At 44.2% G+C, this 24,786-nt stretch overlaps 2 protein-coding genes across 4 annotated transcripts; one reads left to right on the forward strand and one right to left on the reverse strand.

The window, feature by feature from the left end:
- Positions 1-1,878: 1,878 nt before the first annotated feature.
- TMEM59 (transmembrane protein 59) lies at positions 1,879-16,357 on the reverse strand. Of its 3 annotated transcripts, none has more exons than XM_090048475.1 (8): positions 16,121-16,357; positions 11,341-11,446; positions 8,870-8,964; positions 8,531-8,683; positions 8,130-8,199; positions 7,672-7,753; positions 5,399-5,507; positions 1,879-4,242 (listed from the first exon to the last, which is right to left on the reverse strand). In XM_090048475.1, exons 1-8 carry the CDS (start codon positions 16,295-16,297, stop codon positions 4,087-4,089), a joined length of 948 nt encoding a protein of 315 aa, XP_089904601.1. In that variant the 5' UTR covers positions 16,298-16,357; the 3' UTR covers positions 1,879-4,086. The 3 variants fall into 3 exon arrangements, with proteins under 3 accessions (XP_089904601.1, XP_089904600.1, XP_089904602.1); XM_090048474.1 differs by having other exon boundaries at positions 7,672-7,756; positions 16,121-16,356; XM_090048476.1 differs by lacking the exons at positions 11,341-11,446; positions 16,121-16,357 and adding an exon at positions 10,735-10,914 and having other exon boundaries at positions 7,672-7,756.
- A 36-nt stretch (positions 16,358-16,393) lies between these two features.
- TCEANC2 (transcription elongation factor A N-terminal and central domain containing 2) lies at positions 16,394-23,288 on the forward strand. The gene is made up of 4 exons (XM_090048477.1): positions 16,394-16,604; positions 17,864-18,005; positions 20,073-20,266; positions 22,181-23,288. Exons 1-4 carry the CDS (start codon positions 16,503-16,505, stop codon positions 22,370-22,372), a joined length of 630 nt encoding a protein of 209 aa, XP_089904603.1. The 5' UTR covers positions 16,394-16,502; the 3' UTR covers positions 22,373-23,288.
- Positions 23,289-24,786: the final 1,498 nt, after the last annotated feature.

Below are 24,786 nucleotides of genomic sequence, written 5' to 3' on the forward strand. Positions count from 1 at the left end.
CTGATGAAAGACTGACGCAAAGTACCTATTTAATAGGTTGGCTTTTTCCTAGAGGAAGTGCCAGGTGTCTGGCTAATGACAAGGGAGGTAGCGCAGTACGGACACCTGACTAAACATCAGGGGTCCCAGACAGCCCGCTTTGACCTGTTTGTGTCCTGCATCAGGAGCGCCCTGTGGCAATGCAGGTACCTCCTGATGTACAGTCACATTAAGCTTGAGCAAACGGTCTGTGTTAAAACATTTCTGAGCAAACTCCAGTCCTACTACCGGAAAGTGGTGGGAGAGGACGCAGCCAACTCCACTGGAAAAGGGACACTTGGCACAGGCTATTCAAAGTCCCCCCAGGAAAGGAAGTGGACAGGAAGAACGAAGGGGACAGAGACACAACTAGACCTGGAGACAGCGAGGACAACGATAGGATCAGTAGCAGCAGAAGCGACAGTGATAAGGACAGTGAATGAACTGAGAAGGGAAATCCCAAATCAGGGCCCGAATTAAGGGTCTGTGTTTAGGTTAGGAAAAGGCAGAGGGTGGGTGCAGTTATTGTAATGGGTGTGCAGGTTTCTTAACGGTGGTTTTTATAAAGAGGTGTGATGGAAGTCTATGATTAGAGGATGCACACTCTCTCTCTCTCTCTCTCTCTTCTCATTTACCTGAGTGCATACCAGGACAAGCCTCCTTCAGATTTTGCACATCAGTTGGAAGAGAATCAGGTCTGCATATTTGATTCCCCAATTGTCCAGATGGGTGAAAGGATGCAGCAGAGTCCAGATATTTTGCAGGGTGAAGTTTCTAGGCACCTTGCAAAGCTGAGGTAACCTTTGTGAAGTGACCAGGATGCAAAGAGCTGCATGGGGCTGCCTAGATGCTCCAGGTCAAGGCTGTCCCACATGCAGCCCCCAAAGGGTCAGCACAGGGCCCACAAGCTCTCACCTAGTCCACCCCACCCCCAGCTGCTCCTGCCCCAGTGTAGCTTGTGCTTCAAGGGGCTCTGCATCTCTGATGAGCTGAATGGACCCCAACAAGCTCCAGCTGGAGGCAGCACCCTTTCCAAAAATAAAAAAAAAAATAAAGGCAAGGCCTTGAGCAGCACACCCTTAACTGGGCAAGCTGCTGCAAATGAAGCAGTTTCTTAATTCTGTGAACCACTCAGAAACCAGTGACCCAGGTTCCAGCATACTTGCCAGCTCCACAAGAAACCATCAGACTGCCTTGGAAGGACACAAAAAGTTACATATAGAACTAAAAATGGCAGGAGAGGGGAAGACAAGTTAGGATTTCCAGCAACTTGACACCTGCGTTCCAGAACAGTGGCAGGGGCAGGCTGGCTGGCTCTCTCAGGCCGGCAGCTCAAGGAGTCACACTCTTATTTAAGAACGGGCACAACAGGATTCCTGTTCCCCAAGATTATACTTTGAGTTCAAGCAAAATGGTCACATTTAAAACATTTCCCCTCCCGACACTTACAAAACCCTAACAGTCGTTTGTTCAAATTTTCAGTTTGGGGCAGACACCAAACCCGCACTGCAGTCCCCAGAAAGGAACAGCTCAGAAAACTGAACATCTGACCGGAGTTGGTTTTGCAACCTTCAGCCAAAAGGCAGGATTTTCAACTGCCACGATGAGAAGTGCTCTCAATTTAGATCAAGAGTTGGTGGAACCAATTTCATTACTGCACCATTAAGAGGACTTGATTTTACTAGAACAAGATGCCTGGATAACAACTTAAGTTACTCTTTAAAATCAGCCTAAGTTTTTAGAAGTTCAGTGCCTTGAGGTTTGACATAAGAGGTCCCTTTTTGTAAAGGTTCACTATCACAGGGTATTACTGAGCCCTGATTTCTTCAGCTGTTCACATATGACAATGCAGGTAAGTCATAAGGACTAAAATTTAAAACTTTATTTGTTCTATTTGAAATTTTCCTCCTTTCGGTTCAGAAGTTTAAGCAGATATTACAGCTCAAAATAAAACTTCAACATCTATTAAATTAATCCAAATACAAGAACTAAAAGTAACTTTTGAACTCAACCACCTCAGAAAGACAAAGACGACCATTTTACACTCATGAAAGTTAAGTCATTGACATAGCAGAAGCTATGCTATACATAGTATTTAAACTGGCAATTGGACAGATTCAGAGAGCTTATAAACATTATTTTCCAGAATTTACATATTACAGAAAAAAATGTAATTGATTCAAAAACCATTTACAATGCTAGTTATTCAGTAAGTAAAAACTTGGGAGTGCTAAAGTGTCTTCAGAAACTGCACTGCAGACAAAGTTAGTGCAAATACCAACAACAACCACTAATAGAGTCTGCATTTGGAACCTAAGATTTTTAAACTCCCATTGCACAATTAACATTCAACACTTTTGTACTATCATATCCCATTCAACAAGGATGTTTACTGAAGCCTTAGGTACATAACTGCATAAAATGCACATCTCAGAACTGAGTTACTACAGCAGATAGAGAGAGCAATTTCCCAGCATCATAAGAGTTCATGTTTTCAAAGCACTGTGCAATCAGCCTTCACAGTATCCATGTTTGAGAACCCTGTGATAGAAATATTTAAGACGTATTGACAGCATTTCAACACAGAGTTAACATTTCTCAATCAGTACCTCTTTCAGTGCTACAGCACATGAAGTTGTTGCACCATTTGATTTAAAGTTGATATTTTGCATGCTGAACATTTCCTGACCCATTCTTACACCTTGAGGAAAACCTATTAAGGTGCAAATAGCTTTGCAAACATTAATTTTTTTTTTAGCAGCACAGCGTATTAGTGTTTCACACACATCCATAGCAAAAGCCACAACATATACGGGGTTCATATTCTAAGAATGGAACCATGATGCATGATCTAGCTAAATGCACAAATCTGTACTGATCATGTAGACACTTCCTAAACTCCTCTTGACCAAGTCTAATTAAAAACAGAACATATATTCTGTTTTTCTCTCCAGAATTCAAGTGTAGCTGTCAGCAGACCACAAAATGCAAAACCAGCATGTTAAAAGGCAAGCATATATCAATTTGCAGAGAAAACAGAATACTTCAGGGCTAAAATGATAAGACCTGCCAGACCCTTAATTATGGGAGTCTAATGGGCAGTCCCTACCCAGAAGTTGTTACATCAAAGAACAGAATTGGGGTGACAATGAGAGATTACAATACTCATAATAATTTCCCCAAGTTGCTGAATTAGAGCTGTTTCCTAATGCAGAGGGGGATGCTGTAGACAAGTCTCATAGCAAATTGTTTGTAGTCAATAAGCAAAAAAAAGGTTACAGTCACTGTTTTCTACACAGTACTATTTTTCTATGTCTGTTTCCAGTTTTCAGGAACCAATGCATTTTGGCAAATAGAATTAAGTGTAACCAAAACCAAAATAATTTAAGGTAGAGTCTGCCAAGAGCTGAAAAGCATGTTGCAATCTGTGTGTGTAAAAAGGATGCATCTACCAGTCTTAATAAGCATTTCCATTTCAAACAAAGTCCAGGTTCTAACTTGCAGTACTGAATTAATGCTCTCTGCATGTTGGCTATTGACACAACTGTAGAAAAAATAGATTTATTTTTGGAAAAAGGGTTGTTCCTGCACAGATGTTAACGCATACAAAATTTCTGCAAATAGTTCTCTAATGAATATTTTCCTCAGTTAACTACAACTGAAGATGCAAAACTAAAAAAGCATCTGTCCACTTTGATTTCTTATACTTTTACAGAGCTAATTCTGAATTTACACATTATATCCTAGAACACAGAAATGAGTTTGATTGAAAGTGCCATGGTAGAAGTACAAAAAGCATGCTTACATATTTTTGGTAAGCAAAAAGGACAAGCTGCATACACCAGTAAAAAGCAGTTGCACATGTTCAGAAACAAATTCAAAATGTCCAATTTTTTTCATGACTACCTGAAATAACAAGATTCCATGACAGACAAATTTGTTGATTGTGTAACTTTATTTGCATTTAAAACACTGCCCGCTAAGCCCCTTATCTGAAGAAACCAACACGCACCAGGATTTGCTAGCACTGTTAGAATTAGTCTATTAAATTCATTTTTAAAAAGCTATTTAAATTGCTGATTGAGCCAGATTAACTTTTGTAGGCAGAGGTCCTGCTTCTTCATGTTCCTCATTCTTGCATCTCACCACAACAAGAGCAGAAGTTGGGTATCTGTTCAGTTTTTGTTCATTCATGTATTCCAGGTCTCCATAGATGCTGAGTTTCTGAAATAACAACATTTATTTTAGAGCTCATTAGACTCTGGACACAAAGTAAAGCTCATTTGGAGTCTAACCTGGAACATGAATTGTTTCTCAATAAGTTTCTACAATCCTTAAAAAGCAGGGTTTCAACATACTACCCATTTTTCCACGGCATCTTAACCTCGTGTGCAAAGCCAAGTCTAAATCTAATATGCTTGCATAAAATTAAATGCATTACTGCTTACATAAAATTAAATGCATTACTGGAAGACCAACAAGACGACCATGCAAGAATCTCCTTGTGCAAATTCCAGTTCAGTCAAGCTTTCTCCCCTCCTTCAGTCAGATTTCTGGTATTTACTCACCCTATTTACACCATTCTGTTTTTTTCTTTTTGTTTAAAGATCCCATTACTGCATTGTTTCTCAACGTGTGGTACGTGTACCCCTTGGAGAACGCGAGACATGGGAAGGGGGTACGTGGGTGCTGCGTTTTGGTCTTTGCCTGCTCGGGCCAGAAGTTCCGGCTGCTGCCCCTCCCGCCATGTCCGGTGCACTGGGGCTTTCACTCCCCAGTGTCATTATGCTACTAGATAGGGAGGGAGGCCCCGTGCAAGCTGCTTTGCCCCGGGCCACGATGGAAAAAGTGGGACTCGGCTTGAGATGTCGAAACCGGCAGTGCCACAGTGGGACTCCTGGTTTCGCTTTTGCTGCACTGATCAGCAGGGGGTACGTAAGGTACCAAAAGGTTGAGAACCACTGCCTTAGTAGATTCCACGTGTAATCATTCCAATGCAAGTATCAGCTCTACTCCCAAGAAAACCAGCAAAAGTTGCTACTAGTGAATTAAGGTGATTTGAAGGAGTTTCTGGTTTAGAGCACAGAGAACAGGCCAACTAGAAACTGGAATATCTGGCTTAGCTGGCCAATCAACAATGTGCTGGGGCACTTAGCAGTCAAAAGTAATTAGCTTCATTGTTCTGTAGTTATCACTTACATACATCAAAGAGCTATCTACAACATCCACAATCTCACATATTTACCACCACGAAGTACGTGTTAAAAAACTTGATAATGGAAAAAGAACCTTAAGTGTGTCCAATGGACCAGAGCTTTTCAGAGAAAAAATAACGTGAGCAAGAGCAAGGTGCTGAAAGTGACAAGATAAAAAGATTTACCTCGGGTGGAACATATTGCTCCACTGCTGTGGCAACGGTAGCACAACAAATCCAGAGCAGCACCAGCACAGAGAGGACAAGCGTAGTGGTCAAAATCCAACTGGAATTTCTGAAATTTCAATTTCAATTTGAAGTTAGCAGATTAAGGCTGCAGGGTATTTCTAAAAGCCATTTTTCTTGGCTTTGATGTGATGTTCACTAATTTTGAGATCTCTAGTTCAAATCAACTCTGCACCCCACTAGAAACTTCTGGGAAACTTTCCCCACCTTCAGCACCCAAAGATAAGCAGAACCCAGTGAGTCTGGCAGCCTCCATACTAAACCCTGAGCTACTTCCAATTTCAGATTGTTTAGCACCTGACTTTCATAGTCGGTAGGGTTGGAAGGGACTTGAGCAGATCATCAAATCCAACCCCCTGCCACAGCAGGAAAGAGTACTGGGGTCAAACGACCCCAGCAAGGTGTTCATCTAACCTCCTCTTAAAGACCCCCAGGGTAGGAGCCAGCACCACTTCGCTTGGAAGTTGGTTCCAGATCCTAGCCGCCCTGACAGTGAAGTCGCGCCTCCTGATGTCTAGCCTAAAATCTGCCCTCTGCCAGCTTGTGACCATTATTCCTAAGTCACTCCTGGCAGTGCTCGGGGGAACAGAGACTCCCCCAATGCCTGCTGGTCCCCTCTGACTAGTTTGTAACAGGCCACCAGATCCCTCCCTTGGCTTTCTCTTGTGGAGGCTGAACAGGTTCAGGTCCCTTAGCCTGTCCTCGTAGGGCCTGCCCTGCTGCCCCCTGACCATGCCAGTGGCCTCCTCTGGACCCTCTCCATGTTGTTCACATCCCCCCTGAAGTGCAGCACCCAGAACTGGACGCAGTACTCCAACTGTGACCTGACCAGTGCCACATAGAGAGGGAGGATCACCTCCTTGGACCTGCTCGAGATGCATCTGTGGATGCGTGACGAGGTGCAGTTAGCCTTCCTGACTGTTGGCCCATGTTCATTTTGGCATCAATAATGATTCCAAGATCCTTTTCTGTCTCTGCACTGACGAGAAGGGAGTTCCCCAGCCTGTAGGTATGGTGCTGGTTCTTCCTCCCCAGGTGCAGCACCTTGCACTTGTCAGTGTTGAAACCCATCCTGTTCTCATCCGCCCACCCCTGTAACTTGTCTAGGTCCGACTGCAGCCTATTCCTTCCTTCTAACATGCCCACATCCCCCCACATCCTAATGTCATCTGCAAATTTGAACAAGTAGCTTTTTACCCCCTCATCCAAGTCACTGATGAAGATGTTGAACAGTGAGGGCCCAAGTACCGAGCCCTGGGGGACCCCACTGCCCACATCCCTCCAGGTCAAAAATGACCCATCCACCACCACTCTCTGGGCGCGGCCCTCCAGCCAGTTAGTGACCCATCTAACTGTGTAGGTGTCAACACTACAGTCCCCTAGTTTAAATGAGAACGAGGTGAGAGACTGTATCAAATACTTTACAATAGCTAATCCCTAATCTCATCCATGGTTGGGAAATAAAGTGAAATGCAGCATTAGTTTAACATTGCACAGCAATACCATAAATGGTTTGGGAGAGGAAGCAAGTAATGTTTAATTGAAATTGCAGGGAGAGTTTGGATGAACTGAATAGCAGGGCTGTGTGAAATTGTGCTGGCCACTTCGACACTGTTTCAACTCATTTTGAGGTCGAAACAGCAAAATCGAAGCGAAACAAAGGACATCAAAATAGCCTCAAAACAAGGCTAGTTGAAACGTTTTGAAAGTCTAAAGATTTCAGCCATAGCACTGGTGATGAGAAGTCCATCCAGCTGGGCTGCCTCCCCATCCCCCACACTAGATCGCTAGCGCAGGGATGGGGAGTTTCCCCAGCCCGATGGTTGGGTGAAACGTTGAAACAGCGTCAAAACAGCCTCACTGTCTTGACGAAGTGAATCAGTGAGGTTGTTCTGACTCTAAATGAAATTTGATACAAAACACTGTTCCAGCCAGACCTTGAAACTGAAGTCAGAACGGAACAGTGCCATTTTGCACAGCCCTACTGAATAGCCAGATATCCTGAGGCTAACATTCCTTCTTCTGGGAAGCTACAAATACATGGTCTTTGTCTTACATAGTCAGAATCTCAATTTTAACTTTGCCTCCAAAAACAGGTAGCCTGAATATGACAGACCTTTATCAGAGGAGATTCTACGATAGGGTGTACTATGTGTGCAAGAGAAAAAGAATCATCCTACCCTTTAAGCGTCTACATGGTAGAAGATACATACACGGAAAGACACTTTAAAAAGCTATCATTTTCTTCCTCTTCAAAAAATCTGCCGCGGGTCAGCGAACCTCCTGACTGTGGATCTGCTGAAACATAATGGAACAGACAGGTTTCTTACGTAGGCAATAATCAAAATAAATTAAAAAGCCTCTTATCTCAAACAGTTCCTATCTATAGAGGCAGATCTGTAGCAGGAAACTTTAAAATGATTCTAGCTAGAAATCTTTACTCCTGGCATTGCAAAGCGTGCATATCCAAAAGTGTTTTAAGAATAGTTCCTTACTGTGGACTTAGATGCCATATAGAGAAGGTAATGGTAACAGGCCAACCTAAGGGAAGCACATATCCATGTTTACATTTTAGCTTTGCAGAAGACTTGGCTTCATATACTGCCGGACAATATTTTTGCAGGTTAGGGGAACAATTGCAAATATTCATTAAGAACCCAAACCAACTTACAAGAGGAAGATTCTTTCAGCTCTGCAGTTTCCTGATCAGCTTGTGGAACATACTGAACTTCTGGTTTTGACTGAAACAACATGAAAAAAATTATAAATATCCTGTTTTTTTGGCATAAAGTTTCAATCTACCTTAAAAGTGAGGCTGCCCCTCTATGACAGTCATTTACATTTGCAGAATAAATGGAAAGGCATATGCCATTCGTGAAGTTTTATTTTTGCTGTACACATTGCAAATTCAGAACTCTACAAAAAGATGCAAACTTGTCAAAAATTCAGCATGCAGTTCCTTCTTGAAACTGTTTCATTCTTCCATGTTTGATAGGAGCAGATGATCAACAGTCAGCACCCAGGACATTTAAACATTGTAAGATGAATTGTAAGAAGCAGCAAAATATGCACCTGGAATATAACTATTTTGCCATCATCTGCTTGAAGGTAGAAAGTCCATGAGGAAGTAATAAAGCTCTGTGCTGAGTCCATCATGTCACTCCAGATGGATCTCACCAGCGTCAGAGGGAAAAGAAGATGAATTCTTGGCATCAAGGACATCAACTGTAAAAAAGAACACCATCTGGTTCTCAACTTTTCTTTCTACAGGTAAAAAGCAATTTAACACTGCTCTCTTAAACCAGGTTCTAGTCTATAGAGGATATTTCTCCATCCTTTCACACACGTTTGATCAAACTCAACAATCAGCAGAAAATAAGTAGGCGGTATTCAACAAACATGTAAGCTTACTTGCTCTTGTCTCAGCTCAGCAAATGGTAGCTGATTCTGGCACCCAAGATGGCAAGCATATTGTTCATCAGACTGGGAATATGCTTCAGTACAGGCTGCAAGGAAGAAAAAATAATGGATTTAGAAAATAACTTAAGTTTTCTTGGTCAGAAACAGAAAACAGTTTTAAGTGCAAGTACAGCTGGGTCAGGGACCTAATGACAGCTTTAAATGCTCCCCCTATCCCACTTGTAGAATGAAGCACAGCAATCTGCCACTTGTGGTACTGGTTCTCTGAACTGAGAAGGGCCAAGTGATCAAATCTAAACAGGCACAAAACAGCGGGTCTAGCACAGCACTTGAGAACAAAAATGATGAACGGCAAAAACCAAAATAAAACAGCAACATCTAAGACTGAAATAGCAAATTCCACAGCAGGATGAGGCTTGGTGTGCTAAGTGGTCAGGCCCTGAATGAGACAAGGAGCTATTTATGGGCCTGAGTTTTGACCAACCTTGTCTAATGTGATTTTCCCCTCCCATGTTTAGAAGATTCTGAATTTTGTTCTGGGAGATTGAGCCGAGATCTTGGAAGGAACCAACCGACTCTCGAGACTGGATTGAGCACATCAGCCAGTGGGTGTCACAAAGCAGTCTCCACCAGTCAAGTGTACAGATGCAATCTAATAGATGACTGCATGTAAAATAGGCAGGATGTGGTATTCCAGGGCAGTGCAGCTGGACAGGAGAGGAAGCAATTGTGCAGAGTCATCACCACGCTGAAGCTATTGCTGCACCACCCCTGTTTACGATACACGTCTTCATGTGTGGTTTGGCAAGTGACAAGGCCTGCCTGGATCACATATGCATACAGCAGACTCTCTCCTCTACAGCTTTAGTCCACCTTTAATAGTTCTGAATTGAATTAGCATTTCTGTATGCTAGTTTTCTTACCCAGATGCCTTTCCTCAACCCCATCTCTTCTCAGAGCTGGCCACTAGCACGCTGAAGGAAGACGGTGCATCATATAGATAAGGCATAGCCCCTTTTCAGTACTGAGTTGGCTCTTAGTTGCACCTGGAATATGCTGGGAGAACTGCTACCTATCCTGCTGTGTGTGGTGATGCCACATTTTCAGTCATCCTTATACAGAGCTTAAATGTTTATCAATTGCTCAAAAGATCCTTGGCTGCAAGTACTATGCAATAATACACTAGCTTTTTAGGTAGTGTGCAAGACAAGTATTTTCATAGCTTTAACTTCTAACATTTGTGCTCTGATCTACCGGTAATAGTGAATAGTTGTTGTCATCTAATGCTTTAATTCAAACAAAGAGAGTAGGTAGCTGCATTAGGATTAAGTCAAGTAGAAGGAAGGGTGGAGTTGCATCTTATAGACTAACCAAAATAGACCAATAAAATGCAAATATATTTCACCTTTTAATTCAAACAAGACATGCTCAGCTCCCAGGCTTTTAGCTACATGTTAACCAGAGAAAGCAGCCAAGAGCCTCTTTCTCTTCCCACAGTAAGCAGACTACATAGTTTTCATTCAGCTAAAATTTACAAAGTGATATAGCGTATGGTATACCCAGACTTGTTTTTCCTTCAGCTGAAGTGTCACTTTACAAATAAAAGCTATATTATGCAGAGAAGTTGTTAGAGGCCTGGAAAACAAAGTTAGTCTAGAAGGAAACTTGAGGGGAAGGAGTTAATAAATCTACACATACACAACAGATTGTTAAAGAACATGGGGAACAATTACTCTTTTTTGTCTACAGGCAACAGGCTTAGAAGGAATAGGCTCAAATTGCGGGGAGGGAGATTTATATTAGATATTAAGAAAATCTTTCCAACCACGAGGGTGGCTAGTCAGCAGAACAGATACCTAGAGAGGCTGTGGAATCTCCATCATAGGACGTTCGTGTTTTTTGAGACAAACGTCTGTCTGGGATGGCTAAGAGAGGGACGAGTCTGCCAGGAGAGGAGAGAGCCGGGCTGGGCTGGGCATGTGCACATTAGATTGAATCCCTCTTGAGAACACCTTCCAGCCCTATTTTTCTATGATTCTCTGAAGCATGACCAAGACTGCATGGAATAATTAAACAGGGAGACCTTGAAAAACTGTATGGTTTGTTTAACCATTCTACATATGGTCAAACAAACTGCTAAGGTTACACCACTTAACAATTCTGCCATAAATAAATAAATAAATACATAAATATTATCAGATGCAGAAAGTGAGCTGAAAATGTAAGACATACTAGGAAACTGAAGTACCAGTCAAAGAGTTTCCACTTGGCTAGAAAGGCCTTTGCATTTTATACATATGCAGTGAAGCATAAAAGCCCTTATATTAAGTAATTCTGAAAGGTTTTTCTATCAATCAAACTTATACAAACTGAAACAAATCAAGTTTCCTATGGATTTCCACTCTTCTTCCAATATGTCTCTTTACATTACCTCTTCCGGAGAGAAAGCATTGAATTCTTACCGGAGTCGCATTCCAATTTGGTCCGATTCAAATCAATTCCATCATCCACGAACTGACAAATGGAAAACAGTCTGCAGCCTCGCTGACAAGCATACAGTTCCTCTTCCTGGGAAATTACAAGGCAAGGGTTGCCAGACAAAGAAAATCACTATTAATACTCCACCCAAGAAGAGAGTACTAAGAGGCAAACATTACTATTTTTCTGAATACTAAAAAGAAAAAAGCCACCTTGTAAAACCTTCTGCCAAGAACACCAGAAGCTGGACAAACACCAAGCTCTGTAGAGTCTGACACAAAAGCAAATTACAGTTTTTTTAAACAGGACTGTGTAACTTTGATGTTGATTACTCTATTGCAAGCACATGGATTTCTTTATTCCAAAGCAGAGCAAGTCTTAAGAAGACCTATTTTGCACGTGCCACCTTACAGCACCAAAGCCAGATGTGCTAAGATGCATTGGTAACAAGGATGACGGTTTTAAAAATAAAGAGCAGGTGCTAAAGGCCAGCAGACCGCATCAGCTTTCACATAACCACACAAGAAACTGACATTCCTCCTCTCTCCATAAAGATTTAGTAGCAGAGTGTTACAGCTTGGAGTCAGAATGAAGACGGCATGACTTTGACACAATTTACCAGGCCACTTATTTAGGATACAATAGAAACAAAGGTAAAATTGTCAAAATAAGCAAACAGAACATTTTGTAGCGCACTATTCCCAATTCACAGCTGGTCACTTATTTGCCAAATGAGCCAGAAAACATTTAATAATCATTGTATTGTCAGGAACAGCATCCTTAAAGAACCAAGATATAACAAGTGTCTAAGTATATCTAATACTTCTTCTATACACGGTACCAAGGGAAAAGATGTTTCAGCAATGAGGACACTAGTCCAAGACTTAAACTCATCTCTCTGCTCCACTGCACACTATGTGATCTATGCAAGTCACTTTGCATTTCTGGACCACTGTATGTCAGATGGAGATAAGAGCACTTTCCTATCTCACAGGGCACTGTGAAGACACCACCCATTACAGGATTGGAGGTGCTCATACTTTAGTCTTGGAAGCTCTAAGAATTGAAGAGAAATTTATACACAACTATAAGATATGAAGAATAAGAAAGATGGAGACAGAGTTAGATTGTAAGCTCCACAAGCCATAGGCCATCTCTCACTCTTTCTACAGTATCCCAACCAGGACTGGACCCTCTGCAGGCTACTATATTAAACGTGACAATGCTTCCTTATTTAAAAGAGTGCTACAAATTATTACTTTCTTGGGAAAATGGTTTTAATACTAGCAACACTATGTAATAGAGGAATGAGGCCTTTAAGCATAAGTTCATTTGTGGGTTTACATAAACATGAAAGCTGCACTATTTTAATACCACCCTATAGCATTGTTGACATGAATATCATTTCTTCCCTGGCAGGGAAGGGAAAACCTATATTATTATGAGGAATCTACATTGGTCTAGCCATATTTGGAAGTCTATCAATATAACACTAATGTTAAAAAAAAAAAACACCCCCAAAACCTCTCCCCTAATTGGAATTGTTCTATACACACAAGACACTGCACCTAAGTTAGATTTCTGTACTTTTCAACTGTGCTTTTCTCCTTGGTATTTTAAAAGCTCTGTTGTTTAGAAACTAAGAAAGCAAAAACAAAGCCTACAGAACAGCCCAGACTGCAGAGCTTAAAAAAGAAAGAAAAAAAGCACTCTCTTGCATTTGATATCATGTGAATCTGTTAAAAGGAACTCAAGAACTGAGTCTACTGGAACTGTATTTGTCCTCATGACTGTTACCATCTGCTTCACAGGGGGAAAAAAAAGGACTTTGAATTTAATCTAACAGAGCAAATACAACCCAACTACACAATCACTGCAAATAAACTGCAGCTTGGTACTGTATAATTCAGATGCAACAACATAAGAGAAGAGAGGTCTAAAAGTAGGTTTGTTTTTCAAAACTCTAATGACCTTGACAGCCTTTCTGACAAAAATCTGCTGTGGCAGGTTGAAAGTCATGCTGCAGTGGCTTTGGCACATACAACATGCAAACAGGGATCTTCCTGACAACTTTAAATTAAAAAAAAACAACAAAAAACTTCCTTTTTAATGAGTTAACCCAAACCATGAATATTAAAAAAAAAAAAAAAAAAAAATCTTTCCTACCAGCCTTATTTCAAAATTGGTAGCCTGGTAGCAGTTTGAACAAGTCCTGACCATGGACTGAGTAACAAGGACTTGATGGCAACCTGAAAAGGAACCAAAACTGCGCATCATCCACTGTTTTGTTTTGTTTTTAAACCAGATGATCCTGAAGAGTTATTAATATAAAAGCAAAGGCTACTTAAAAAAAACCCAAAAAACCAAAACCCAACAAACTTGACAGCCCTCACACAAGAAGGAAACTATGCTCCAGGAAAGGAAGAGGATGTTTGATCTACAGAGAGTATTTGGGGTGGGTTTGCAAAAACTGTTTTGGAATTGAATTATTTTAAGATTAAATTCTGGCCTTTTTTCCCCACTCCTATCATACCTCAGCACAGGGAGTAATTTTGTATCTAAACTTAACCTTTAGCCCACACAAGTACCTGCAGCTCCCACTCTGTTGAAGTATTTACAAGTTACTGACTCACAAAACCAAGTTATGTAAATGCCTATCTTTTTTTATAAAAAAAAAGGTCCACACTGCCAAGCACCCTGCCTTGCTCCTACCACCACGTTCACTTCGTGTCTGTCCACCTTCCATTCTAAGCTCAACCTTTGCATGGCTGCAGAGACTAAGCAAAATTAAGACAGACAAGGATTTGAAATGAGTAACAAGTTTTGCAAATCCAAATGATTGCTCACAACTCCAAGGCCTGAACTGATACTGGAATTCAAGGCAAAGGATGATAATTCCTCTTTGCTCTTTTTCTGCGTGTGCTTTCATACAGCACAAGCTGTCAAAAACTAGTGCAGCAGGTGAAGTGTCGTGGGGATGCTCATTTCCCAATTTTAAGACTTCTCTTCCAATGTTCAAGTGCCACATTCATGACATGATTCAGAACTTCTTCTTCTCATCAACAAAGACATTAATGCAAGAGCTAAGAATTGCCATTTACTGGGTCAGACTATAGGTCCATTTTGTCCAGTATCCTGCACCACACTGGGGCAGAGAGCGGCTGCTGAAAGGCAGAGTGAACTGGGTACAATCTGAGCCCCCCCAGTTCGCCTCATTTGCAGCCTCCAGCATTCAAGGTCTAGGAAGTTCTGACTGAAAAACCATCACAACATCAGGTGGCAACAAGTGCCATACCAGAATTACACGTTATACCGCTCTGCACCTTTTCAAATGCCTACAAGATGCGGCAAACAAAGCTGTTTGGGGAGGTGCAACAGCTTTTATTAGACCGACCGAGAAGCTGGAGAAAAAGTTCTTCGCAAGCTTCTGGGCACAATCACCCCTCTGCAGGTGATTGTGCTGGAAAGTTTGCAAACAACTTTTTTCCAATTACATGCAGTCCTCGATTTCCAACGCTGAGTTACAACATTTATAAACTGACACCCTGCTTCAACTTTATGACATCAGTTTTGATTTTACAACGCTTGATCTGACGCAGCGCCACACCAGCAAACAAGTTTGCTGTGTCGCCCATATCACTGGAGAACATCTATCCAAACATCCTTGGACTCTTCCTTTAAGAAAGCGGATGAGACTCCAGAAAACCCTGCAGCCAGGACGTCCTGAGAAGACTCCAGCTAAGAGCCCTGCAAAAAGTCCAACCAAGAGCCCTTCAAAAAGTCCAGCAAAGTCACCTCAAGGAAGTCCTTCCAAACCAATAGGATTGCTATTTACAATATAAATACATTAATATAGCTATATTATTCATCTATAATTGACAGAGTACAAAAATCTGGGTTATTTTTGGTGAAAATAGGGTACTGAGCCTTGGTTCAGGAACCAACCCCACATTTATAACATCATTTCCTATGGGAAAAATCAGTTCCGAGTCATGACATTTCGACTTAAGACGCAGTTTTCAGGAACCAATTGTGGCGTAAGTCTGAGGGCTGCCTGTATTCATTTGGTTTAAATTCATTTGGTTTAAAAAAAAAAAAGATATTGCATCTACCCAAAGAAATGTGCCTCCCTATATCCTTAGACCAACATGGTGACAACCAAAAACCCAGCTATGAGACATGGCGCCGCCTGATCAAGCCGAGACAGCCTCTCGAAGGAAAAGGGGGGAAAATGCAGGACACGAGGCTACCTGCCCATTGACACCTCAACGCATCGCACGCAACCAGATTTTAAAAAAAAGCGGCCTGCCTTTAGCTCCCCTCCCCTTCCCCGAGAAGCTGCGTTTTTGCAGGAGAGGGCGTCCAAGTCAATGTCTGGGCGAGACACAACAGGACACAAATGCAGGCGAGCGGCCGCAAAGGCCACACAGGACAGGCAAGAGAGGAGCGCGGTGGTCCTGGCAGCCCCTGCACTTCCTCCTTTTGGGGCCGAACGCGGCGATCCTGCGAGGTCCCTCACGCCTAGGCAATAAAGCAGGACGCGGGTGGCTCGGGAAGACACTGGAGGGAGTGTGTGGGGGGGTGAGGACTGAGGACAAGACAAGGGGTTGGAGCAGCCCCACCAAAACAAAGAAGCGGGGCAGGCCGCCCAGGGGGGAGCTGCAAGCAGCAGGGCCTGGGCGACGGAGGGGGGAGGGATCGGCCCAGCCCCGGGGCTGGGCGGGGCTGAGCAGGGCCGGGACGCGGCGGAGGGAGCGGCCCTACCTTGGGGTAGGTGTGCAGGGGGTAGGTAAGCTGGCAGGCGCGGTGGCACGAGGCCGTGCTGCCCAGCACCGAGTCAAAGGCCTCGGAGGAGCCGGCGGGCGCCGTCCAGCCCGCGCCGCAGCCCGCGAGGAGCAGCAGCAGCCACCGCCACAGCCGCCCCCCGGCCCGCGCCGCCATCTTGGCCCTGCGCTGCGGGGAGCAGGGGGATGTTGACAGCGCCGCTTCCTGCCCTCGGGGTCTCGCGAGAACGCCCCACTCTTCCCTCTTGCGGGGCCTGCTGGGAGGCGCAGTTCCCTCGGCTGCCGGCGGAATCAGTGAGGCGGGGCTTCAGCGCCGTGCGGCAAGGGGAAGGGGGCGACTTCCGGGCCGTTGCTAGGCGGCCATGGACCGCTTCGTGACGCGGCGGCCCCGGGCGCAGGGCGGCCCCCGCCAACCGTGCCCGGTCCCCGGCGCCTGCCGCCAGGCCACGCTCGAGGCCCTCAAGGTACCGGGGGCGGGTGCAGGGACCCCCGGGACGGCCTGGCTGCGAGGGGGACACCACACAGTGGTAGAAACGGGTCTGGGGGCCGGCACAGCCGGGGTCTCGCAGCGTCCCCCAGTGTCCCACACGGTCGAGCGGGTCCCCAGTGTGCGAACAGTGGCGACACGCCATTGCCCACCGGCGAGGGCAACCTGCCGCCCTTCCTGGTCTTTAAAACCAAAGTGAGCAATGTTCAGGCTCTGCTTGCAGCTGCCCAGCTAATAACGAGGACATGCAGGCCGCCCTCCGACTTTCGACGCCGTCGGTTCCTGACGACCACGTCCAAAGTCGAAACGTCGTCACCCGGGGCTGATTTCCCTGCGGGAAACGATATTATAAGTGGGGAATTGGTTCCTGAACCGAGGCCCTGGTACCCAATTTTCACCAAAAATAACCCAGAATTTTGTACTCGATAATATCATATATAGTGACAGGAATGTATTTTGGGGGGCTCGACCCGATGATCTGCAAGGTCCCTCCCACCCCGTAACTGTATGAATCTATGTATTTATATTGTCAATAGCAATCCTGTTGATTTGGAAGGGCTTCTTCAAGACGACTTTGCTGGACGTTTTGAAGGGCTCTTGGCTGGCATCTTTGCAGGAGTCCTGTCTGCAGGTTTCTCTGGAGTCTCATCTGCTTTCTTAAAGAAAGCGTCCAAAGAAGTTTGGACGGACGCTCTTCAGAGAGATGGGTGCTGCAGCAAACTCGTTTGCTGGCGTGCCGTCAGATCCAGTGTCGTCAAGTCGAAACCGATGTCAGAAAGTCGAAACAGGGTGTCCCTTTATAAATGTCACAAGCACCATTTGTTGCAGGTTGAAATGCCTTAAGTTGAGGGCGGCCTGTAATTAGCTGCTTCGCCCAGCTGGCTCCCTTCATCCTCTCTGTCTTCAGAGACATTTGTCCGATGGGCTTCCCCCTGTCAGAACTCTTGCATAACTCTTTATTTTCCTCGGAGACGCTGGTTATTAAGTGCCCCGCGTTTGGCAGAATAAGATGAAGAATCGCACTTTGCCTTCTAGATCCTTCTGTCCTGATTTACAACAGGGACCTGCTCTCAAGCAATTACCCATCATTTTGGACCATCACATCTTCTGTGCTCTGGTTCATGTCATGATCAATAATTCATGTGTCGATAACAGCCCCATTAGCTGAGATGAAGGCCAATGTCTTTATTTGCCATAAGAATATTCCACGTTCCTAATTACTTTTCTTTTTCCCAGAGAGTTGTGGTGATAGAAGACATAAAAAGATGGAAATCTATGCTGGAGCTTCCCAGTCAATCGAAGGAGAATCTGATCGAAGTCTTGGCGGAATTAAAGAAGAAATTACCTTCCAAGAAAGTATTGCTTTCAACAAAAATAGGTACGTGTTGTTTAATTTAAAGGATGAACATTAGTTTGACTTGAGTCCTTTACCTGAGTCCTTTGTTGTATTTTCTCTACAGATGAGAGTAGTTCAGAAATGTTGATACACCTCTGAAAAAAAAGGGTGGCGGAGAGAGAATATTTTTTAATAACGTTCCTAAACCTTTGGCTTTTCATTGATTAAAATCCTATTAGTAGTAGCCACACAGTCTGCAGGACTTAGTCTGCAGAGCTGCTACCGAGTGGCAGCAACTCGCAGTTAATTATTCACAATTATCTGGATGGTGCCTACTTATAATTAATTGTGCATCACTGTCTTCCATGATAAAACCTGTGGGAGGAGGGGTAAGGTGGTAGATACCTCGGTGGGGATTTCTTCTGCTACTTTCTTGACTGCAGGCATAGGGGGTTGCTCTCCTGCAGACTGAGATATGGGATCCATGTGCAAACCCAAAAGAGTCCTTGGGATTTGCTGGAGGCCTGGGCCATGAACATAGAGCAGCAGTTCCCAATCTGTGGTATGCATACTACCAGGGGTACTCAGACAACCTGTCAGTGGTATTTGTTAACAGATTTATTATGATTTCTTTATCTGACAAAAACTTGCTGGTGGTGCCATTTTAAATTGGTGGTGCGCAGTCTGTCATAGTTTGGGAACAGCTGCCATAGTTTTGCTCATTTGTAGCAGCTACCCTAGTACTCCATCCTCATCCTGAAACATCTCCAGTGCGGAGAGCACCTCCTGACATACTGGCGGGGCAGAAGGGTAGTGCCAGGGAGATGGCTGAGCTCCTCCTCATGCAGTAGCATCCTGTACCTGGAGCAGGAGGGGTGATGTACCCTGCTTCTAAATTCTGTAACGTAATTTGCTGATTTTATCCCACTTCACCTGTCTACCAGGTCTGTCCTAATGATAGATGAGAACAGGATTTTGTTGTACTAAGGCCAAGGACTAATGGTGCCATCTTCTGGCCAATGGTGGTATCAGTTAATATCCAGTAGGGCAGGGGTGTCAAACCCACCATGTGCCCAGGCTAAATCCAGATCATAGAGCTCCTTGCAGGTCAGATCCAACCTGGGGCATGTTACAGCAGTGGCAGGTTCAGACCAGGCATGGGGCATGTGGCACTGCTCTGGGTCTCACTGCATGCCCATGCCAAAGCTGGAGCTGCTGCTGCATGTCCCATGCCGCAGCTGCAGCTCTAGGTTTGGTATGGGGCATGTGGCAACTCCAGCACAGGGCTGGTAGCTGAGGAGATAAGGCTGCAGCAGTGGTGACAGGAGAAGCAGCTGGAGGGTGACCAGAGTTGTATTGGGCCCTGGTGGACATAGCAGTTGGCAGTGGGAGAGCAAGCAAGGCCCAAGGGCCCTGGACTCTGAGGCAGGCTACACCTTCCCTGTCCACACCCTCGACTCCCAGCAGCCCATTGCTAGTCTGGATAGAACAGCTCTGTGGAAAGGACCTGGCCTATGGGCCTTATGTTTGACACCCCTTCTGCTCAGTGTTATATCCCTCCCAGAAGGTGTGTGGCACAGTCCTTGGCTAATACTCTGGGTGTGGGCATGAGTCCCCGATCCTGACTGGAAAACATTAGGACACGAGTCATCATTTTCACACTTACTTGTTTAAAAAAAAATAAAATACCATAAGCATCATGTGATGTATCCATTTCCTTAAAAAGGTTTTTAGAAACTGTTTCTATTTTGTATAGGCTAATGCTGAAGGCTTTATGCTTAGACTGACCAACCTCTGGGCACCTGTATAGCTATGTATTTTCCAATTGCTTCACTATACCTCAGTGAGCTGGGGAAGCATAACCCACATTTTCCAGATGGATAACTAAGTGTCCTAGGGCACATCTACGCAGAAAACCATACTCTTTAGCTAATGTACATTAAAATAGGCAAATGCGCCTTTTTCTAGTACCTCACAATACTAGAGGTAATGTTTTATAGCTCGCTGTTGCTGTTTTGATGCCGACATGCACTAGCTACTTGGGCTGCCTGGCCTGTATCGCACTTACCTGCTGTCTGTAACTGAACCAACCCTGTTGCTTTTTCCCAGGTCACACCGTGAATAAGATGCGCAAGCATTCAGACTCTGAGGTAGCCAGGCTCGCAAAAGAAGTTTTCACCGAATGGCGGACGTTCATCAAAGACCATGCAAACAGGCCGTCAATAGAAGTCAGGAGTGATCCCAAGACAGAGACTCTCAGGAAGAATGCCCGGAAGCTGCTCTGTGAAGCTCTGGAACTAGAGGTAATGTTTCTGCTGGCTCTCCTAGCCAAGAGGAGTTAGCATTGCTAGAGAGATGGAGTGAGCTCTGTACGGAGCTTTGTTTCAAAAGGAGATAATTTTTTTTCCCGGTAAATCATGTAATTGAAAATGAAACCTGTAGTGTTGTTCACACTGTTAGCACATGGGACAGTTCCATTACATAGAGATTATATAGAGGAAAGAGGAAATTAGGAGGATGTGTAGCTTCCCTCTCACATTTCTTAGCTCTGAAAGCTATACTGAGATGTTTGGGTTGTTTGATAGTGCTGTAATTAAGAGCTTGCAAATTAAAATTTATTGCAAAAACATGGAAAAAAGCTCAATAATATATAAAGAGGTGGTAAATACCAGATCCCTGAGGTATCATTAAGCAAAAAACAGGACTGGCAGTGAGGCTTAATGATCAACAGGACTATTATATTAAACTCTATAATTATTATCCTTTTGATTTATTTATTAATTATTCTTTCAATAGCTGGCAAGCAGTAGGCACTCAGTTACACAGCAAAGTTTAAAAAAAAATAAGTAAAGTTAAAAATAAATAAAAAGTGTCTGTTAAGTCTTGAGAGTAACCTGTCCTCTCAGGGTGGCTATGGAGTTCGTGGTGTGTTAGAAAGAAGCTCTTCCCTGTTCTCAAATAACAACAGTGGGCCACTCATCATGGGAATGTTCCACAGCGACTGGGTGCTGCAAAGGACTGATCATGCAGTACTCAGCTTTTTCTTTGCAGGTTGCTGGTTTAAACCAGGTCTCTGTGTTCTGGCCAGAGGAACCTGGTGATAGAATATGAATAGAGAATAGTCAGTGGCTGAAATCTCCCCTCTGCCATGACATGTGAAGGCAATGAATATCATCCCAAAACTGGCTAGTGATGGGCAGAGGCTAAAATTGCAACAGGATTTACCTGCAAAGAACAGTATTTGAAAATGCTGGTCCCCTCGACATGACTCTTCCTACTGCAGTTTTGCCATCTGCAGGGTGAATGGAGTAGATAGGCAGGCAAGGGAAAAGTAGGGAGACCAGCAACTGAAGGGCGGCAAAGGGAATGAGAGAGTTATGTGTAAGGACCATGGTGAGAGGGACCTAGGAATGGGGGACAGTCCAGGTCTCAGTGGACCAAAGGAAGGTGAGAAGAGGAGGAACAAGGACAGGTGTGACTGAGGGGGGCTGAGGAGCAGTAAGAATAAAAGGGATGAGACCAGCAGTTGGGGTGAACAGTGCTCCAAACATCTGGAGTCTCCCCTGTGAAACATGGAGCTTCTCTATGACTAATGGCAAAAGTAAAATGAAATCCCTTTTGTGGTGGGCAGCGGCCATTTCATTCATTCCTTCCTTTCTTTTTCCAGATTTCCAGGCTGTGCCAAATTACAGGTTTTGGCGTGTGTTGAAGTAATAACTATATAATTAGCATTTAGCAAATCCCTTTCTGCATTCTTAATTACACCTCCTTCCACACAAAAAGCCTGCATTTCCCTTTATAGCACCAGGCAGAGATGCCAAGTGCTTGAAGCATCTTAGAATTGCTGTTAAATTGCAGTCTGAAATAGCGTCCAAGGTGCCTTATATCAGAGAGGTCAAATGTGAGCTTTATGGGGACAGCGCAGAGTAGTTGATAACTGCAAAGCTGGTTGCAGATTAGGTGTCTTTTGTGATGGCAAAGTACTGCCACCCAGCTGGACATGAGAACGAGCTCTCTGCTACTAACCGCATTGCATGGTTCCTTAATTGCGAGGGTGGAATTAAATTGCCCTTCCTGTTTCGCTTGTGATGGGAAGTAGATTTCCTTGAACTTGAGCTGATTAATGAAGAAACTCTGAAAAGCACCAAACTCCAATTTCAATCTACTGGTCTCCTTATTAAAGGCAAGGATCTAATTTTATACTTTGCTGTTTTCAGATTGATCACCCGCTGGCTGAAAATATTGAGCGAGAAGTGTTTCATCTCTCATCCCGTCTCATTAGCGCACCATATCGCAGGACAGTGCGAGCCCTCATCTTCACGTTAAAGCACAAACCTGACATCAGGGTACAAGTCAGAACTGGCACGCTCCCAGTCGCCACCTTTGTAGAAAGCCATAAGAAGTGCTGAGGGGGCCCAGTGCAGAATGCGCAATTCACCTGCCTGCGTCACAGGCTGGATTTAGGAATCCTTTCAGTTTTGAGGCATGCAATGATGCTGGTAAAGTTAGTCCCTCTATCCCACTCTATACGTACAATGTACCAGAAGCCATGTGGGGCAAATCCAGTGGGGGCGGAGGTGATGCTGTAAGTTACGCCTCTGGGTTGGTGTAAATCTGAGGGTCCAAAAATGGGTGAGGTTGCAGCGGGAAGAGCAAACTTATTTCCTTCCTGCAATTACTTTTCCTGCTGTGTGCCTACCTCTTCAGCTGCACAGCTCAAGGTGCCTCACCTACATGTCACTTAGGCCACTGTTTATTTCACATCCGAATCTGACTTGCCTCTCTCCAGACAAGAGCCACAGTATAATTAGTGGAGCTTCTGAGAAGGAGCTATACCTGCAGAAAGCACTGACCAGCTTCATTTGTTAGTACTGAGACCTCTAAATATGCAGGTACTACCAAGGCTGACAGCTTAGCAATGCAAAGTGGCTTGTTTTCACTCCATTCTACAGGCTGGAGAACTCGAAACACCATCCCTAGAGCTGGATGGCCAGCAATGCACTGGATCCCCAAACGTCATGTATCTGAATGTTGTGGCTTTCAGGCGAACCAGCTTGCATTGTGCTGCGTTTGCTAGACAAAATGCCCCTCTGCTGTGTATTCTAAAGAGTAGCTCATCATTGCCATTAATATCTCATTCCTGATTTACACAAGAAGCCTTGTCTTTCATGAACTGACAGGAAAATTTGTAATACATTCGCTAAATATAATTAACTAGGAAAGTAAATATTCCTTATATAAAAGCTGTTTTCCTCAAAAGGAACAAAGAAATCAGAGCAATTATATGAATCAACTCTTCAACAATAAACTGTGGGTTTTCTTAAAAAAAACAAACCCAGGAAGTGCCTCCAGTTATTAATTGGTGAAAGTATGAGTTGCATTGTTCTTGATATGTATCCCTTTGCATATCTCTGCAGGTAGATAAGAGCGCTGCTTGTGCTAGATGTATGTGGGGAGGGGTTTGGTCACAGAACATCGAAGCAAGCCTATACTGCAGGAGTAAAAGTTGGCCAAATGTAGGGATAAGTGAACGTTGCTATCATTGGCTGTGGAAATGGGATGGGGGTAGAGTCCAACATGCCACCACAAGGTCAGGCTGCTTCAAGAAGTACCACTTTCAGTCAGTGGCATGCAGTACAACTGTCTTTAAAGTGCCACTAATTCAACACAGTTTTCACAGTGAAGCAACTGGAGGCTGAGTATTAATTTTGCCACAAGGAAAGCAAACGCTGTCCTAGGTGGCAGTAAAAGAATAATGTAGTAAGACATGGGAGGTACTCATTGGTGGTGGTTAGGCCTGAGCGATTGTAGATGCTGGTTTTGGATCCTTCATTTTAAGAAGGATGGACAGGGTCCAGAAAAAAGCAATGAAGACGACAGAGGCGGGCAGCAAGCTGCATGAGGAAAGGTTGAACGAATTATGGACATTTGACTTGGAGCAAAGGAGATTAAGGGAGGCGTGCCAGCCATTTTTAAATATTTGAAGGGCTGCTACAAAGAAGCTGTTTTCCTTTGCCACAGAAGGCAGGACATGTAGCAGTGGGTTTAGACTGCAGGAAAAAACGGTTCAGAACAAATCTCAGAAAAAACTTCCTTACTGCAAGAACAGTAGAAAAATGGAATGTGCTGCCTCGGGAGGTTGTGGGATCTCCTTCAATGGAGGTTTTCAACAAGAGGTTGGACAGGCATCCTGGACAGATGCCTTGGAAACACAAGAGTCCTGTATTTGTGCATGGGTTTGGACTAACAGATGGTTGAGGTCCCTCCCAAACCTATAATTCTATTCCCTGAATCTCTATTAATGACTTGGATGATAGGATTGAGTGCACACTTAGCAAATATGTGTATGACACCAAGTTGGGTGGAGTGGTAGGCACTCTGGAGAGCAGGGCTAGGATCTAGAATGACCTGGATAGACTGGAGAAATGGTCCTCAGTCAGCCAGATGAGAGTTGACAAGGACAAGTGCAAAACCCTGCACTTGGGACAGGATAGCCATACACACAGACAAGGGAATGACTGGCTTGGCTGCAGTACTGCAGAGAAGGGCCTGAGGATTATGGCAGACAAGCTGAATATGAGCCAACAGTGTGCTTTTGTTGCAAAAAAATGCCAACAGCCTCCTGGATTTTATTAACAGGAGTGTCACTCGCAAACCAAGGAAAGTGATTCTTCCACTCTATTCAGCACTGGTGAGGCCATACCTAGAGCAGTGGGTCCAGTTTTGGGCCCCGCACTACAGGAAAGATGTGGACAGTTTATATAAAGTCCAGCGCAGAGCAACAACAATGATTAGGGGCCTGGGAGGCAAAACTTATGAGGAA

The sequence above is a fragment of the Crocodylus siamensis genome, chromosome 5, assembly GCF_052110815.1.
Source record: "Crocodylus siamensis isolate JL-2025a chromosome 5, ASM5211081v1, whole genome shotgun sequence".
NCBI classification, from domain to species: domain Eukaryota; kingdom Metazoa; phylum Chordata; order Crocodylia; family Crocodylidae; genus Crocodylus; species Crocodylus siamensis.

Coding starts and splice junctions, on each gene's coding strand:
- TCEANC2 (XM_090048477.1), top strand. CDS start 16,503: ATGGACCGCTTCGTGACGCGGCGGCCCCGGGCGCAGGGCGGCCCCCGC. Junction 18,006..20,072: donor ATTGCTTTCAACAAAAATAG/GTACGTGTTGTT, acceptor GCTTTTTCCCAG/GTCACACCGTGAATAAGATG. Junction 20,267..22,180: donor GTGAAGCTCTGGAACTAGAG/GTAATGTTTCTG, acceptor TGCTGTTTTCAG/ATTGATCACCCGCTGGCTGA.
- TMEM59 (XM_090048474.1), bottom strand. CDS start 16,297: ATGGCGGCGCGGGCCGGGGGGCGGCTGTGGCGGTGGCTGCTGCTGCTC. Junction 8,200..8,530: donor GCAAAATAGTTATATTCCAG/GTGCATATTTTG, acceptor ATGTTGTTTCAG/TCAAAACCAGAAGTTCAGTA. Junction 5,508..7,671: donor TTTTTAAAGTGTCTTTCCGT/GTATGTATCTTC, acceptor TTGAAATTTCAG/AAATTCCAGTTGGATTTTGA.